Source organism: Alosa alosa, chromosome 14 (genome assembly GCF_017589495.1).
Source record: "Alosa alosa isolate M-15738 ecotype Scorff River chromosome 14, AALO_Geno_1.1, whole genome shotgun sequence".
Classification (NCBI taxonomy): Eukaryota; Metazoa; Chordata; class Actinopteri; order Clupeiformes; family Clupeidae; genus Alosa; species Alosa alosa.
The window spans coordinates 2,919,990-2,937,489 of NC_063202.1; the positions used below are offsets into that span (position 1 = coordinate 2,919,990).

A 17,500-nucleotide genomic window follows, 5' to 3' on the forward strand; every position below is an offset into this window, starting at 1 on the left:
TGCCTTTTTGCTTCCTTCAATGTTTCATTCATCTCTATCAGCTACGAGCCAAGCTGAAAGGAAACGTGAAAAGGAAACTATCCCCCCAAATCAAATGCTTAACTCAAAATGTGCTGCTGTCATATTAGCTTCAGTTAATATTCTGAGTACGACAGATGTGAGCTTTCAGAAGATGATCTCTCCTCTGTACTGAAAATAAACTCCTCTCACTTACAAAACCCGATAATGTATCAAATCAAAGCGACCCATGAGAGATGTTTTGTATTCCCACTCAGTCTTCCATAAAGTCACAAGTGCTGTGTGTTCCCAACTGAACACCGTACAATATGCAAGACATGTGAGGTCTGTGGATATGACATCACTTGGCCACACATTGAGATTGTTGTGAAAACCCTAGCGAGACACTAGCTAGTTAATTAGCAACATGGCGTCAGTTGAACTGCGCTACGGATCAGTTGACAATTCTTTTCATGTTAATCGGTACAGTAGTTACTGGTCACCAGAGGACAAATTAGCGCAAATTACCGTATTGACGCCATTCTAGTGTAATAGCGATAAGTAAGAGGCCTTCAGTGTTAGTGGGAATGGCGTCATGGAGAAGGCAGAGCTGTGAGCCAGAAGAAGGCCTCAGTTAGGCCAGAGGGCCTGAGGGGAGAGAGGAGGAGGAGGAGGAGGAGGTGGAGGTGGAGGCGGAGGTAATATGAGTGAGAGGCTCATCAACACTCTCTAGCCTTAACCAATTCCCCACCTCCTCCGTCGCCAACTCCACACCATGCAGCCACCCCTCAGCTCCCCCCAAAACACTTTCTTAACACATTTATTCCAGTGTCCTCGCACACACACCACACACATGCCTGAATACATACACACACACACACACACACACAAATGTGCACGACATGCACACAGGCACATGTGCACACAGACACACACACACACATACATATGTGCACGCACACACACACATACACACGTACAAATGTGCACGCACACACACACACACACACACACACACACACACACACACACACACACACACACACACACACATACAAATGTGCACTCACACAGACACACACACACACACACACACACACACACACACACTCTCAGACAGCCAGTTCTCTGACACCTCCACCCCCCATCCCCCCAGTGTCGAAGTGAGAGACCTCCTCCAGGGATGGCAAGCTCGGGACAAAGCTCGTCTCGGCTGTGGCCATGTTTTTTTGCGAGAGCGCGAAGTGAGAACGGGGGGGAAATGATATGCATAATTTACGTGTTTCTCCTTTTTAAGACACTGCTCCTCTTTTGAAAAAGACTCCACTGTAACACTGCCCCGAGCGATTGAAACACACGTATTGCATTTTTTAATACCATACTTACAAGTTCTCAAACAGCCTAAACCGGTTTATACTTCTTTTATAGATTTTTAAATGGCTTGCAATATAATTAATTGGCCGCATCAACTAACACAACATTTTCTCACTCTGTTGACTGGTGCGTCTGGGCGCGGGTGCTTCACACAGGCTCTTTTGGTTGGGGAAGCTGGTTACCCCCACTACAGCCACATATCGGTTCGGAGGCGACATTCATCATACCATTCTCCCTCTTTTTCATTTTCTCTTGTTTTCTTGTACTCTCTCAAACTCCGGTATGAGGATTTGTCTCTGTCTGTTTTTATAATTTTCTCTCCTACTATCTCCCTCTCTCTCTCTCTCTCTCACTCTCTTTCTCTCACTCTGTCTCTCACTCTGTCTCTCTCCTCTCTCTCTCTCTCTCACTCTGTCTCTCTCACTCTTTCTCTCTCTCTCTCACTCTCCCTCTCTGTCCATCTCTCTGCTGTTCCCTGTCCTTTCCGATAATAATGAACATTAAAAAAACATCCCAGCGACCCCAGAGGCCTTGTGTCTGACAGGATGCCCTCTGCTGTGTTATTTCAGTCGGGCAGTCTCAGCGGCCGCCTCCCCCACGCGTGCCATGCGCTGGCCCTTTAAGAGCAGGGCTTTGCCTGCAGGGCTGGCCTGAATGGGAGTTTTTTTCTCCCCTCGTCGTCCTCTATGCTGCTGTAAGGGGAGAGTTGTTCTTCTAAACGGTGTTCACGCTCCTGCTGCTCCACCTCCTCCTGCTCCTCCTCATCCTCCTCCTGCTCCTCCTCCTGCTCCCCCTCCTCCTCTTCCTCCTCCTGCTCCTTCTCCTCCTGCTCCTCCTCCACCTCCTCCTGCTCCTGCTCCTCCTCCTCTTGCTCCTCCTCCTGCTTGTGCCTGTCTGCGCCGCCATTGATGTGTAAAGGGATAGAGGAGAGAAGAGCCAGTAGTGAAACTCTAAGCAGTAGAGGACAATAAGGCTGAGGTGTGTGTGTGTGTGTGTGTGTGTGTGTGAGTGTGTGTGTGTGAGTGAGGCAGAGGTAAGATCAATTGCAGGTGCCTGGGACCAACGCTAGTCCCAGGGGAGGCACTAGGGCAGGCACACCCACACCCTGCCCAGAGGCAACAGCCAGCCAGCCAGGAGTGGCAGTAGAAGAGCTGTCAGTGATCACATTGTGTGTATGGGAATGGTGTGGTAAAGGGGTGTGTGTGTGTGTGTGTGTGTGTGTGTGTGTGTGTGTGTGTGTGTGTGTGTGTGTGTGTGTGTGTGTGTGTTTATTGTCTGCATGAGAGATTGAAATGTAGATGGGTGTGGGTGAGAGGTGTACCGTATATCTAGGTTTGTTTGAATATAAATATGAGGTAAAACCCCAATTCCAAAAAAATCCAAATAAAAACAGAACATGATAATCTGCATATCTTGTAAACCCTTACTTAGCTGCAAAAAGGACATAGACAACATATCAAATGTTGAAAATGAAATGACAAATTTTACTATTTCATGGACTATTACATTTTAAATTTGAGGCTAGCAACAGGCCTCAAAAAAGTTGGGACAGGGGCAATGATAGGCTGGAAAAATTGTGTAATGATAAAGACAACAAAAGGAGCAACATTTCACAACTAATTCGGTTAACTGTGTTGGTAATTTTTTTTGTACCAAAGTTAGCTGGAAACTCAGTCAATATGAAGGTCAATCAAGAAACAGGTTTATTCTTGTCAATGAGGCGCGTCAAGGGAGCGAGACAGTTTCACCCAAGAGTTCCACCAGCATCTCTAACTAAAAAGAGCTTGATACTAACTTATGTTACAAACAAAAGAAGGAGTGACCTCTAGGTCCAACCCAGTTTGAATATGCAATAGAAAGGGAAGATGAGGATGTGGCCTTCTTCAGGTCAGATCACCCTTTGTTCTGGGATCTCTCTCAGAGGCCTGGTCCCATACCGTTAATGTTTTCACACCTGGAGATGGGCTCCTATTGAATTCAAGGATACACAGACTACAAACCACAGACATAAGGGATACACAACAAAATCACAAATGACCATAAGAAACACACAGTACATACATTTACAGAAAGGATTCTGATTCACAACACTTTCAAGACAAGTCTAAATCTTATGCAAGTTATAGCATGAAAAGGAAAGCATGATTACTTCTAACTCAGAGTTCTAATCTCAGAGAGTCCTTCCTCCAAAGACGGTTGTTATAGGAGCACCCCAATCTACACCTGGCCAAATGTTGATGGCCATGGGGGGTGTGCTCCCACAGAGTATACAATAGAACGTCACACCTGAGGATAACCCAAAAGGTCACACCTGAGGATAACCCAAAAGGTCACACCTGAGTATAACCCAAAAGGTCCCTAGACAGACCCTATTGAATTATAATCATTCAAGAATAAACAAGGGATGCTTGCATAGGACAAAGACAGGAGAAATACACTAGACTATAATGCTTACTCACAATTCTTTCAATTGGCACCATGATTGGGAATAAAAAGATGATCCCAGAGAGGCAGAGTGTCTCAGAAGTAAAGATGTGGAGGTATTCATCACTCTGTGTAAACCTGTGTGGGCAAATGATGAAACAATATAAGCTTCTTAACATGACATTGCACAGAATTTGGAGATTTCATCATATACAGTACATAATATTATTGAAATATTCAGAGAATCCAGAGAAATCTTTGAAAAAGAGGGACACGGCTGAAAAACAATGTTGGATGGCTGTGGTCTTTTGGACTTCAGATGGCACGGCATTAAAACCAGACCTGTTTCTGTAAAGAAAATCATTGTATGGGCTCAGGAAAATATCCGATAACCATTGTCTAAGTCAAGTCAAGTCAAGTCAAGTCAAGTTTATTTATATAGCACATTTCATACACAGAGGTCATTCAATGTGCTTTACATAAACAAAACCAAACAATAATAACAAATAAAAGCATAGAAGGGCAATATAGTCAAAGAATAGTTAAAAGGTAAAGATCATAATAAAAAGAAAACATAAAACACAAGGTAAAATCATTTAAAAATAAAGAATAATTAGTAAGCAAAAACAAAAAGTAATAAAAGACAAAGTAGAATAATTATCAAGGCAGATTCAGAATTTGTAACTCGGCACAGTTAGCAGAAAGCATCTGAGAACAGTTTGGTCTTAAGTCTAGATTTAAAACTGGCTACAGTTGGGGCCTTTTTAATTATGAGCACAGTTTAATGCCCCATTCACAAATGCTGTAGTGTACACTACCATGCAAAGAAGAAATTGTATTTAGACACGATACAGAAATGCCGCTGTCTTATCTGGGCCCGAGCTCATTTAAGATGAACTGAGGTAAAGTGGAAAACAGTCCAGGGGTCAGATCAATCAAAATTTGAAATTCTTTTTGGAAATCATGGTCTCTGTATCCTCTGGGCTAAAGAGGGGATACAACTTGTCATAGTGCTCAGTTTCAGTTCAAAAGCCAGCCTCTATGATGGCATAGAGATGCATTAGGGCCTATGGCATGGGCATCTTGCACATCTGGCAAGGCACAATTAATTCTGAATGATGTACACAGGTTTTGAACAACATACTGCCATCTAGACGATGTCTTTTTCAGAAAAGACTTTGAATATTTTAGGGAAACAATGCCAAAATGAAATCTGCACATATTATAATAGTATGAGTCCAGGTGCTAAAATGGCCTGTCTGCAGTCCAGACCTGTCAAATTTGGTGCATTACGGAATGAAAAACATGATTAAGACCCCAGCATTCTGTTGTTATTAACATTTTACGCAGCGTCCCAACCTTTTGTTGTTCAATTGGGTCGTAAGATAATGATTGTGTGAGCAAACCCTAAGTTCCGTTTGTTCCTAATTATGTAGTTTCTTCTTTCTATTAACATCATTGATGTGATGGACTATCGAGTTTTGTTGGAAGGAGTTTATAAAGGAAAAGTAAAGGTCATGTTTTATGACTCATAACAAATATTTGGTCTCTATTTGGCCTAGCCAAACCTAAAACAGTATGTTTGTTATTTTTGGTCATCCAATTTAACCATCCTTCAATGTCAGTATGCAAAAGACCTCCCAGAGTTTCCATTCTTGCTTTGAAGTGGTGCCGTGGCTTCCCTACCAACACCAGTCATAGACCAAACCAATAAACAAACGCACAACACTGAACGATTTCTGTTGACATCTGAGGAATTTGGAGCATAATACGAACCACCTGCCCTATGATGCTGAGCCAGGAAGAGAGGAGAAAGAGAGAGAGAGAGAGAGAGAGAGAGAGAGAGAAGGATGTACGAATGGAGAAACAACATATACACACATTCAAGTTAACAGCAACATTTAACTGAAACTACATGCAGACACATACGTAAATATACACACACACACACACACACACATACTAAATTGCACAACACATTGACAAATACACATTCGGAAAACACACACGCACACCAATACAGACATTAGCAAACCCACACACACACACACACACACACACACTCTTACACACACACATACACACTCTCTCTCTTGAAGCTGGTGGCTCCATACATCACAGTGATTGAGCACCCTGATCAGTCTGGACGAAATCCTTCCTTTATCAAGGAGAGAGGGAGAGGCCAGGTCCCGTCTGTTTACACTGGGTACACACACACACACACACACACACACACACACACATACAAAGGGAGAGAGAGAGAGAGAGAGAGAGATACGTACACACATACATATACAGAGGCATGTGTACACACACTCACTCGTCAATATCACCCACCCAGCCAATCAATAGTGTCAGGGGCTGCAGGTGTTTGTGTGATTCGGTACAACACTACCGCTCACTATGGGTACACGGTACAACACTACAGCTCACTATGGGTACACTCGGTACAACACTACCGCTCACTATAGGTACACTTGGTACAACACTACAGCTCACTATGGGTACACTCGGTACAACACTACAGCTCACTATGGGTAGGAGGACACAATGGTAGCATACATGAGAACACGTGTGTCCATGCGTGCAGAAGAAGTTGTGTCTGTGGCCATGTGACTAAAAGGCCACTGGCTGTATTTACTGAAACTATTTTATTTTAAACATATTTGCCGTGTATGTGATCGGATAGTACTGGAGTTTGTGTGTAGGACAATTTGACAAACATTATAATCAGCCTTCCTTTTCCCCAGCTGAATTAGCAGATTCTTTATAGTGTCATTATAAAGCATGCTGTAATGCAGCGTTAACTAATGTTAAAAGGATAAATATCAAACCAGGAACATCTTCTGCTTAGAGTACGTTAGTATTTGTGGTGTGGGAGAGGTGGTAGGTCATCAGTTCCACTCCTCTACTGCGGTTGGCCTGTAGATCCCGTTTGCTACCATGGTGTAGATTTATGTCTCCACGAAGATGTTTGCTCTCGTTTGACGATCAATGTGCAGTAATGTGCGGGACATGTTGGAGCCTATTGTTGGGCGTTCAGTGACACAGCCACACATGTCGAGATGGGGCGAGTGCAATGTGATGCAATGATCAAAGCTGGCGGTGTAATATCATTTCCATAATGGCTAGTCTTTCCCCGACGTCTGTCGTGGATTTGGGAGCGTTTGATGCCTGGGCAGGTCTCTTAATTAGTGCACCACTTTGCTCACCCACCATCAGTGTGCTGCAGCCCCCAACCCTTACACACACACACACACACACACACACACACACACACACACACACACACACACACACACACACACACATTAGAGGCTCCATCATCAGCATGAGGAAAGGGTGAGGAATGGGGAGCCTGCCTTTGAGTGTGTGTACGTGTGCGTGATGTGTGTGTGTGTGTGTGTGTGTGTGTGTGTGTGTGTGTGTCTTGCTGGCATTTTAGTTGGATTGGTAAAAGGACTGTATCCTCTGACAATGTATGCAAGCTAGTTGTAGTGTTGTTTGTCTGTTGGTAACTATGCAGGAATTGATTTAATGTAGTGATACTGTATGTTATACAAAGGGGCTGAACTGGTATTTAATGTGTAAGATCATCAGTGTCAAATAAGCTTTACCGTTTTATTGGATGTCTGAATTCGTTTTCTACACACACACACACACACACACACACACACACACACACACACACACACACACACACACACACACACACACACACACACACATATACAAACACTCAAACACACAAATGGGACTACCAGTGTGGCACCTCCAGAAGTAGCTTAATTCACTCTTTGAAGGTATGATGGCGAGGAGAAGCCATGCGTTTCTCAGTTTCTCAGGAGTGTGTGTGTGTGTGTGTGTGTGTGTGTGTGTGTGTGTGTGTGTGGCATCTGTGTGTGTGTGTTCAGGGAAGTGTGGTGTGGTGTATGTATGTGGTGTTTGAGGCGCTGTCAGCCAGCTAGCCCAGAGCTAGACCTTTCATTTCGGCACACTGCATTACAGGGCTAGGGAATAAGTAAACACAGCGTGCCGCCCGCACTGGGATTTGGAGATACTCCTCTCCCCCCCAAAAAAGGAAAAATCCACCCCAGAAGGATTAGGAGATGGAAGAAGGAGAAAAAAAATAGCGCCGCTCATCTCGTTCTCCGATGTTCATCCCTCTCACACCTATCTCTCCGTCTCTCTCTCTCTCTCTCTCCATCCATCTCTCTTTCTCTCTTCCTTCTCTCCATCCCTTCGTCCTGGTCTTCACCGTGCAGTCAGGTCCTGCCTCAGACAGTCTTCCTCTCTCTCTCTCTCTCTCTCTCCATCCATCTCTCTTTCTCTCTTCCTTCTCTCCATCCCTTCGTCCTGCCTCAGACAGCCTTCCTCATTCCTCACACGTCCCTCAGAGCTCACGCTGTCAGACCACACTCACACGCATGCACATACACACACACACACACACGCACATACACACACACACACCTCTGACCAACGATGAAGTTTGGCTCATGATCCTCCTATCAGATACCTCTGATCAAGGGGTTCCTTCGGGGCACACTTATCACACACGCTCCATTCCTCGCATTCAAAACACACACACACACACACACACACACACACACACACACACACACACACACACACACACACACACACACACTCAAACTCTCCATAAAACTTAAGTGTTGTACCCATAATCACATAACAGATAAAATAGGATTTAAACATTTTAATGCACTGTTAGCCCCAAATCACTGCCATTCCACAATTCCAGGGTTAGGTGACATTCCAAGACTGGATTTTTGAAGCCTTCTGTGAACCTAGTTGATTTCTCCTCTACTATAATATTACTATATAACTTATTAGTAAGTATTACTCTTTGCCTGGAAGGCAGGAAGTGGTATGGAACTCTTGCTATCTGCTGTGTTTGACCCTCTTTGCTTGCCATCCCATGTCCAGGTTCTGGAGCGGCTGTTCCAGAAAGGTTTCAGTGTGGCGGCATCCTGTGGCGGTGGCGTGGACTCCTCCCAGTTCAGCGAGTACGTCCTGTGTCGCGAGGACCGCCGCAGCCAGTGCATGAACACCCCCATCAGGATAAAACAGGAGCCCCTGGACTAGGGCAGGCTGGGGAAACGAGACTGACCACGCAGGGGGCACGAGATCGCACCCCTGCCCCCTGACCTCCCTTATCCCCAGCCCCTTATCCTCACCCACCCAGCTGACCCCCTCCTACCGGAACTCCCCTGCTCAACCAAACGTAAACTAGCCCTCCGTTCTCCTCCAGAAACTTTCCCAGACTCAAACCACCTGAGGGCTCCCAGACTCCTCAGAAGCACACAAGCTCTGTGGAGCGCCCTTCTACAACACGGAATGTAATCTTAACAGCCGAGACGTCAACATCAACACAGACAAACAAACAGAAGAAAATCATCACAGAGAGACGAAGAAAAGGCAGAAGTCTGATTTTGACCAGATTTTACAACCCAAAGAAAACGCGCGCACACACACACACACACACACACACACACACACACACACACACACACACATGCACGGAGACGCCGCAGAAATTGTGAATAAAGTGGACAGAGGCAGGAGCACTCTGGGAATTGTTCTGGCCCCTTTTTTCTTTTCTCATCATGGACTATGGTGCCCAAAAAGGTGCCTGTCTGGGTAGGAGTGGCACAGGAGACCCCCACAATGTGTCTGTGGGGCATCTTCCAGTACTCATGTGCTGTGTGAGCCCTACGTGTGTGTACATGCGCTCCGTGCAGCGGCACGTTGTCAGGGCAACACAGGGGGTCTCCTGGACCCTCTCTCTCCGGAACATTGGACACGTGGCACAGCTGGCAGAGGGACCAAGGCCGATGCCAAGAGGCGGGTGCGGAGCTGTGTGGCACAGGCATGCCAGTCCGCCTCATTCCCACAGCCAACGGCCCACTGGGCAGCGCTGCCAGCGGGTAGGCTACTAACTCAGAGCCTCTCTCTCCGCTAAAACCAGGACCTCTGACATTTTCTCTGTTTGTCCGTTTCATTCTTATTGTCCTTTATATATATATATATATATATATATATATATATATATAAATATACACATTTGCTCCTTTTTTCTCGTCTTGATCACGGCCAATGATGGACAAGGGTATTAACAATAGGATTCCTGGGGCTTTTTTTTATTTTTTCTTCCAAAATCATAATTATTATTATATTGTTGTTGTTATTATTTCACATATGAAGGATGGCTGAGAGCTGTATTCAGAAGTCGTTAGGGTTTGAAAGCTTCAGAAGGCGCTCGCTGGCATCGGCTGCAGAAGCACTATTATGTCTGGAGGCAACATGGCAGAAGCAGTCTGGCTGATGATGCTCTGTAAGCCCTGAGAGGGCCCCTTTGTTTCAAATGAAGCTGCAAAGGAGCATGGGTATTACTTTGTCGTCTTTTGGGGAGAGGGAAAGAGAGACAATGGAGCGAGAGAGAGAGAGGTGAAAAGAGTGTTGCGTTGCAGTCATTATAATTAGCCTTAAAACTTATCTTTAAACATTTCGAGATTCACATCTATTGTGTTAAAAGGACGAATCATGATTTGGCGGTTCAAAAAGATACAAATGATGAATTATGGATTCAACATTTTTGAATGGAGGTAGAATATTGTATATAATGGTCCTTATGTGATAACAGCTGAAGACCAGAATGTGTGTACCCCAGTTCATGACTTGAGAACCAGCATTGAAAGCTGAAACCAGTGATATCTGAAAAAAAGGATTGTGTTGAAATGTTAATATTTATGCTCATGTACCAAGTTTTGCACTTAAAACACAAACCTAAACATCTAAGCAAAATGTCATCTGCCAAAATCTGCTAGTGCCAAAATACATGAAAGAAAGCCGCAAAGCTACAGTGTCTCAGATCTGGGCCCGATTCAGAGAAGTGCTCCACAGTTCTTCACCTGGAGATTAGCTTTATTTTTAATTTTGGTAGTCGATAAAAAGATGCCATTCAACACCCACCATCACTGCGATTTTCGTTTAAAAATCTAAACCTTTGGACTGAAACTGTACCAAGATAACTACATGCGGCTAATTTCATCAGATTTAAATAGTGACCTTGGACAATTATGTGGTCAGAATTTCAAAGTTTTAAACGCTATTTCATTTCAAGGTTATATAAAGGTCACCCAGACTGCTCTTAAAAATCACACATCTTCTTTTGTGTTTGCTTTTTTGTATTGTTTTTTTTTTTTTTGCTGTCTGCAGTAATTTCAAAGATGTGGTTGTTGCAATAGCATGCCAAGCATTGAGAAGAACCTGAAAGGAATTTCCAAGAGCAGCATCAGATCTCGTCTGAAGAAATAGTGAGGTCCTTCACTTGGAATCCAATCATCTTATTCTTAACATCGCTGGATCAAAGGAGTTATACAAAAGAGAGAGAGAAAGACAGACAGAGAGAGAGAGAGAGAGAGAAAGGCATAACGAAAAGAAAGTTCTGTTCTCTTTGTATTGGTATAACTTACACATGCTGTTTCTTCCATTCCAAACTGACCGGATCAAACGGAGGCCAAGTGTGACAAAGGCAGTTCTTATGTAGGCCTTAGATTATTAAATGTTTCTGACTGCTTGTATAAGGGGGGGTTACACAGTGCCAACCGGTGGTATTTGCTAAATGTAATGGCCTCCTGTGTGGGCTTGTTTAACAGTGGGACTAACACAGCTCGGTCCACATCCTAACTGGGGTGGTGCTGGGACCGGACCTCTAATCAGCACGCTCTTTGTTGTGGGCTGTTTCTCCACTGGCCCTTTGCATTGAGGTTTACCACAAAGAGAATGGCCAACCATCCCTTTCATGTTCGCTGTGAATATGTGTGTGTGTGTGTGTGAGTGAGAGCTTCAGAGTAAACCCCTCAGACTCCAAGCTCAGCAGTGCCAGTGGAGACATAGCGTGTGCCCCCTGCTGTGGCCTGGCATCTTGCACACACACACACACACACACACGTACACACTCTCACTATTCAAATACTCCCATCAGTTCTCCACCCTAGCAGCGAACCCCAGCTGGCCACAGTGGCACTGGACTCGTCTGTCTCCATAATCTGGCCAGCAAAACACCATCCACCTTTGTAACGTAATCACGCGCACCAAACCTGCGCGTCGATGGCTTCACTCTTCACCTGTTGCGACGTCAGGTGATTGCAATCCCACAGTGCACCATAGGTGGATGACTTCACTCTTCACCTGTGACGATGTCACTGTCTGCACCACAGGCTGATTGTTATCCCACAGTGCACTGCGAGTGGATGGCTTCACTCTTCACCTGTCGTGACGTCACAGTCTGCTGATGCCAATCCCACAATGCAGTGCGGGTAGACGGCTTCACTCGTCACCCGTCTCACCTGCCGCGACATCACTTTCGGCACCACAGGCTGATCGCAATCCCACAGTGCACCTGTGCTATCTGAAGGATGCCCATTGTGTGCAATATCTGTGCGTTGGCTTGCAAAGCAAAGCTAAGGGAAAGGTTCGCCATGCAGCTCTGAGTGAGGGGATACAGCACTCAGCTTTTATGTGGTTCATGTTAGGTCAGACCAGGCGGCGGTGAGCAGCTTCTTCACCAGGCTGCTGATGACGATAATGATTATGATGATGTACAGTCGTTTGTATAGTAAAGGGATCAGGACCAGGGGTGTGTTCTTCATTTTCTGAGTTTACCAGAGGGGAAAAAATAAGAGAACACCATGTCCCTGCTAAGTCCTCATCTTCTTAAAAATAATAATAAAAAAAAGGAAATTCACATTTTCAAGCAATATGTTGTGTACATATGATTAAAAAAAAGACACATTTCAGAAAGGTATACGAAGGTACAAAATGTTAATTATTTAATATGTTTTAATAATTAGACTGTGGTATTAAAAGGGCATGTGTTCATTTGCAGTGTCTCCATCCTTTGGTTTTACTTACATATTTGCGATAATAAACGGATGTACTGTTTATCTGACTTGTCTTTCTATGCTTTTCTTCTGTGCAAATGTTAAGATTAAGTTATTGGGCATTTATTAGTATTGGATAATATTAATAGTAGTAGTAATAGTAATAATAATAATAATCCACTCTACTCTGAACCTCAGAAGTGAGTTGGTTTAGTTACAGTGTACCTATTAGGATAGCCTACATTTCTATATGTGTGAGGGATAACCAACTGTGTTTTGTGTGGGTGTTCAGTCCTCCATCTTTTAAAGCACCTCAACATTAACTAGAAGACATCACAAAAGCCAATTAGGAGATGTGAGTAGGATCTGAAACGGCGGGCTAATGGGTTAAGCTACTGGAACAGATGCTGGTAACATTACATTGCTCTTTGACCAGACAACTGCGGGACTAATGTAACATTAATTTGCTCCTCGTGTCCTCCCTATCCTACTCCTCACACATAGGGAGGGAGAAGAGAGGTAGGGAGGGAGAAGAGAGGTAGGGAGGGAGAAGAGAGGTAGGGAGGGAGAAGAGAGGTAGGGAGGGAGAAGAGAGGTAGGGAGGGAGAAGAGAGGTAGGGAGGGAAACAGGAGCCTCTTCTGCTCCTGCTCCCGGATGGCAGCGTTTCGCATCCCAGTTAAACGTTTTGGTCTTTTCAAAATGCTGGTGCTTAATTAGTGTGTCTCATCCTGAGGGGCTGTTCCCCAGCTCCAGCCCTGGCAGGGCCACTTAGCATGTGTAATGCAGGAGAATGAGGTGGAGCAGAGGCTAACGCCAGCATGCCCCGCTCCATAGCAAGGCTGTTGATTTTTTAATATGCTCCTTTTCAGATGTGTGACCAAAAAAAAGAAAACATATAGTATTAAAAAGGATTTCTGTAAACAATTTCTTTGATAGCTTTGTGTAGACTATATAAACTTGTTTACAACAGCATATGTATCCAATTTTATAGCAATGAGAGAAAAACAATTAACTATTTGCACCCATATGGACACAGTGATAAAATAAGGAGACAATTCTGCAATGATTGTGTACTGGCTTTCGTTTAGTAAACAGCTTATTTATTCCTTTACAAAATAGGTACAAATACAGAAGTATGTTTTTTTTCACACAAACAGGAAATTTTTCAGGATATGTACAGAGTTTACCAAAAATAACGCCGTTCTAATAAACACATGGTCTTGTAAACAATATTTACAAATTATCCATACAGGAAAACATGAATTTTTCTCACTGTGTACATCAGTTATACCATCCTAATCATGTTTTGGCTAGAAAGCTGAAGTAGTAGAAAGGTTGTCCTGCTGCCTCAGACACCATAAAAATAATTATTAAAACTGTATTTTAAACTGGACAAATAGTTCTATTTGTGCTTCGTTTTAAATTATTATTTTTTCTGCTCTTTACTATGGTATCTTTAGATAAACTGCATTGCCTGAAATGTGGCAAGCACACATGCTGATGGGAAAAAAAACGAAACACAAAAATAAAACCCCAAAAATATAAAATAAGTTACAAAAGCATTTTTCCCTTTTACTGCAGATGACTGTGTCTAATGCTGACAGCAGATTGTGCATCTCCAACTCTGTCAGTCTCTTAAACTTCGTCTTTCCTCAATGTAGGAAAAAAATATTTTAGAGTGCTATTTTAAAAAAATCAACGCATATTATATTTAATTAATTAATTACCTTTAAAAAATATTCAACATATAAATTAGAAACCAACACAATTCATAATAGACTAGGTGCATAGAAGCCAGAGACTCCAGTTTTTTTAAAGAGTGGATCTAAAACAACGTAAAAACAAAGCAAAGACTATTAAAACACATGAGAGTTGGTCAGGAGACCACTGTGGATGCTTCTCCACAGGAACGGTGACCTCTAGTGACATCATATTACAGCAGGGGTGACACCCCAAGCCAAAGATGGGAGCTAGAGACCCCCCCTCCCAAAAAAGGTATTCCGACCTCTGACCCCCGTTTGACCTTTCTTATGAGGGGCCATGAGACGGGGAGCTCAGACGGATCTGTTTCAGAGAGGTGCGACCAGAAATGAAATGTAAGATAGACATTAACACTGGGTAGAAATCAACAGGAAGCGTGCACCCCCCCCCCCCCCAAACCGAAGCACTCAGGAACAAAATTCCTAAGAGCTTAGTGATGCCAAGGTCAGTGATCCACATTCTACAGACACTGTAACATTCTGTCTCTGCTGTGATGGCTGCAGCACACCAGAGGTTTGGGGTGACTGTGGGAAACTGATTTGAGATCAGTCAGGGAGATTAGCTGTATATCAGCTATGTTTCCCTTAGGAAATGTAGCCGTGTAGTTAGCTACACATTACATGTTTTCTGCCTCTCTGAACTTGCCCGAACAAAGCAATTATAATGCCCTTGACTAGTAAATCAGGACTTGGTCTGCAGTCTGATCACACGAACCAAAGTGAAGCCAATCAAATGTAGACAAGCCCAGTGGGTTTGGATGCTGATGCTGACTCCTGACAACATGACTTGCATAAAGAAAAATCAAAATGGCCACTTCTTCTTGAGTTCTTGCTTTCTTTCTGCTAATCTGTGACTTCAGTCTGCCACTTCTCGTGAAAGTATGAGCAAAGTTAACAGCAAACGTTTCATGGTTGGATGGTTATGTATCAGAGGTGGAAAACCCAGAGAGGTGGGCTACTCCTAGACCCATTCAGGTCCTGACAATCCTTTATCTATCCAAGCACACCTGACTTTACATTAATACCACCATGACTTAGCTCAAAAACAATCCCGATACAACCACTGGAACCATCTCAAAGTCTACATATCTGCTAGGGCTCAGGGGAGAGAATGGTGACCTACTTCATGAGGGTGGATATACAGAATGAGAGAAGCTGACTGATTGCGCCCGGATGGGATCATGGGAGCATTTTCTCCTCCATTTAAACTCCACACTCTAAAAGGTACCAGTCCCATTTCCTAGTTAGCACACTTGAAAGTCAGTGAGAGTATGCCGGCTGCTGGTGGTCCACTTCAGATTCAAGAGTCCTCTGCAATTTAGCCCAAAAGACAACATTTCACATGGGCATCACTTGATTTCGAAAACTGCCTTCAAGTTGCCGACATGTCCAACCACACACACTCACTGACGAAGTTCTAAGTGGGTTGCAAGACGCCAACACACAAGCTGCTGTAGCTTCACAGGACCAGAGGTGACCTTAGCGCTACAGGTCACGAGAACAGAGGCTGGAGATGACTTGCTGAAATGATAACCTTCACTAAGAAGCATGTTGACATCGAATGTCAACAAAGCCACACCTACGGGCTGTCCTTGTAGTTTTCAACCACTGATTTCCCAACCTCCTTCATGCCCTGCTTTCAGGAGGTCTTTGGAGATCTCTGAAATTTTGAAAGTTGTTAATAATGCTGGAGTCTTTCGAAAAGAGCACGTTTAGTCCACATTTACCATGATTGTGTCCAGATGTACAGTATACGTTAATGTTAGTATACTTCTGGCTACACTAAACAAGCTCTGTCATGATGGATGTACTGACCAGTGCCTGAGGTACAGAGGAAGTTTGTTCTGCATCATGATACAGACTTTAAAAATATATTTGACAAAACAAAAAAGTCTCAACACTTGGACATTTTCAAATGCACATGATTATACAATGATTCACATGATTCTTCAATATTAACAGGTGATTTTAGACATTATTTTTGCATCTTAAAAATAGTGGAGGAAAACAAAAACAAAAATATATTTTACATGCCATCGGAAATTACTTTAAAAGAACACTATTTACATTTAGGTGCACTTAACATATAATATGTGGGTTCCATCGTTACTTTCCAAACACCTGGGGTCCTACTAAACACCTCAAAGCTGACCTAGGGCATTTTTGAAGGTTACAGTATTGTGATTGGGTTTGTGTGGGGGATCGGTGGGTACAATTCGACATGACTGTTCTAACAGCGCTGTGGACTGCATGATGCTGGAAGTCTGATTCTTCAGTAAAAACAACACACAGAAAGTTAGCCCACCCCTCAGAGAAGGCCGGTCATTAAAAGATAGTTTGCTAGAAGCGCTACGGTTTAAATATGCAAGAAAGAACGCTTTTAAAAAGGAGAGTTGGCTCAGAGGCCAAAACACACATACAGTAAACACACACACACACAAACACATGCACGCATGTGTGTACACACACACACACACACACACACACACACACACACACACACACACACACACACATGGCATATACACACACACACACACACACACACACACACACACACACACACACACACACACTCAACTTTTACACAGCCTCAATCCTGACTAAAATCAAGAGTTTGCATGGCCTTATAACCAATGTCCTAAATACACATTAATTCTTTTCAGCATGTCGCAAAAACAGCAATAACACGTACAACACATTTTTTTGTCTCTTATTTTTGTAGGTTTTTTTTTTTTTTTAAAAGTCTTTTTTTTTTCCTAAGGAAACAAAAGCTACGATAAACATTACGAAGAGTGGAGACACTGAGCTCAAGCACTAGACCCGGTCTGAAGGCACGTCGCAGGAGAGCTGGAGAGCGCTGGAAGGGCCGGTGCTGTGTGTGTGTGTGTGTGTGTGTGTGTGTGTGTGTGTGTGTGTGTGTTTGTGTGTGTGAATAATAGAGCATGGGTATGCATACATAAATACATACATACATATATATATACATATGCATGAAAGAACATGTATGATTGAAACTGTGTTCATACATGAGG

General features: G+C 43.6%; 2 protein-coding genes across 4 annotated transcripts in view; one reads left to right on the forward strand and one right to left on the reverse strand.

The window, feature by feature from the left end:
- LOC125307516 (BTB/POZ domain-containing protein kctd15) overlaps nt 1-9,477 on the forward strand; it is a 28,657-nt gene extending 19,180 nt beyond the window's left edge. For all 3 annotated transcript variants that reach the window (XM_048263537.1, XM_048263538.1, XM_048263535.1), the window contains one exon: nt 8,746-9,477. In XM_048263537.1, coding sequence (XP_048119494.1) covers nt 8,746-8,904 — 159 coding nt within the window. In that variant the 3' untranslated portion in view covers nt 8,905-9,477. The remainder of the gene's footprint in view (nt 1-8,745) is intronic.
- Nucleotides 9,478-16,978: 7,501 nt separating this feature from the next.
- LOC125307089 (transcription initiation factor TFIID subunit 4-like) overlaps nt 16,979-17,500 on the reverse strand; it is a 108,623-nt gene continuing 108,101 nt past the window's right edge. The window contains exon 16 of the mRNA XM_048262861.1: nt 16,979-17,500. This exon is cut by the window's right edge and continues 224 nt beyond it. The gene's annotated coding sequence lies outside the window, so the exon portion shown is untranslated.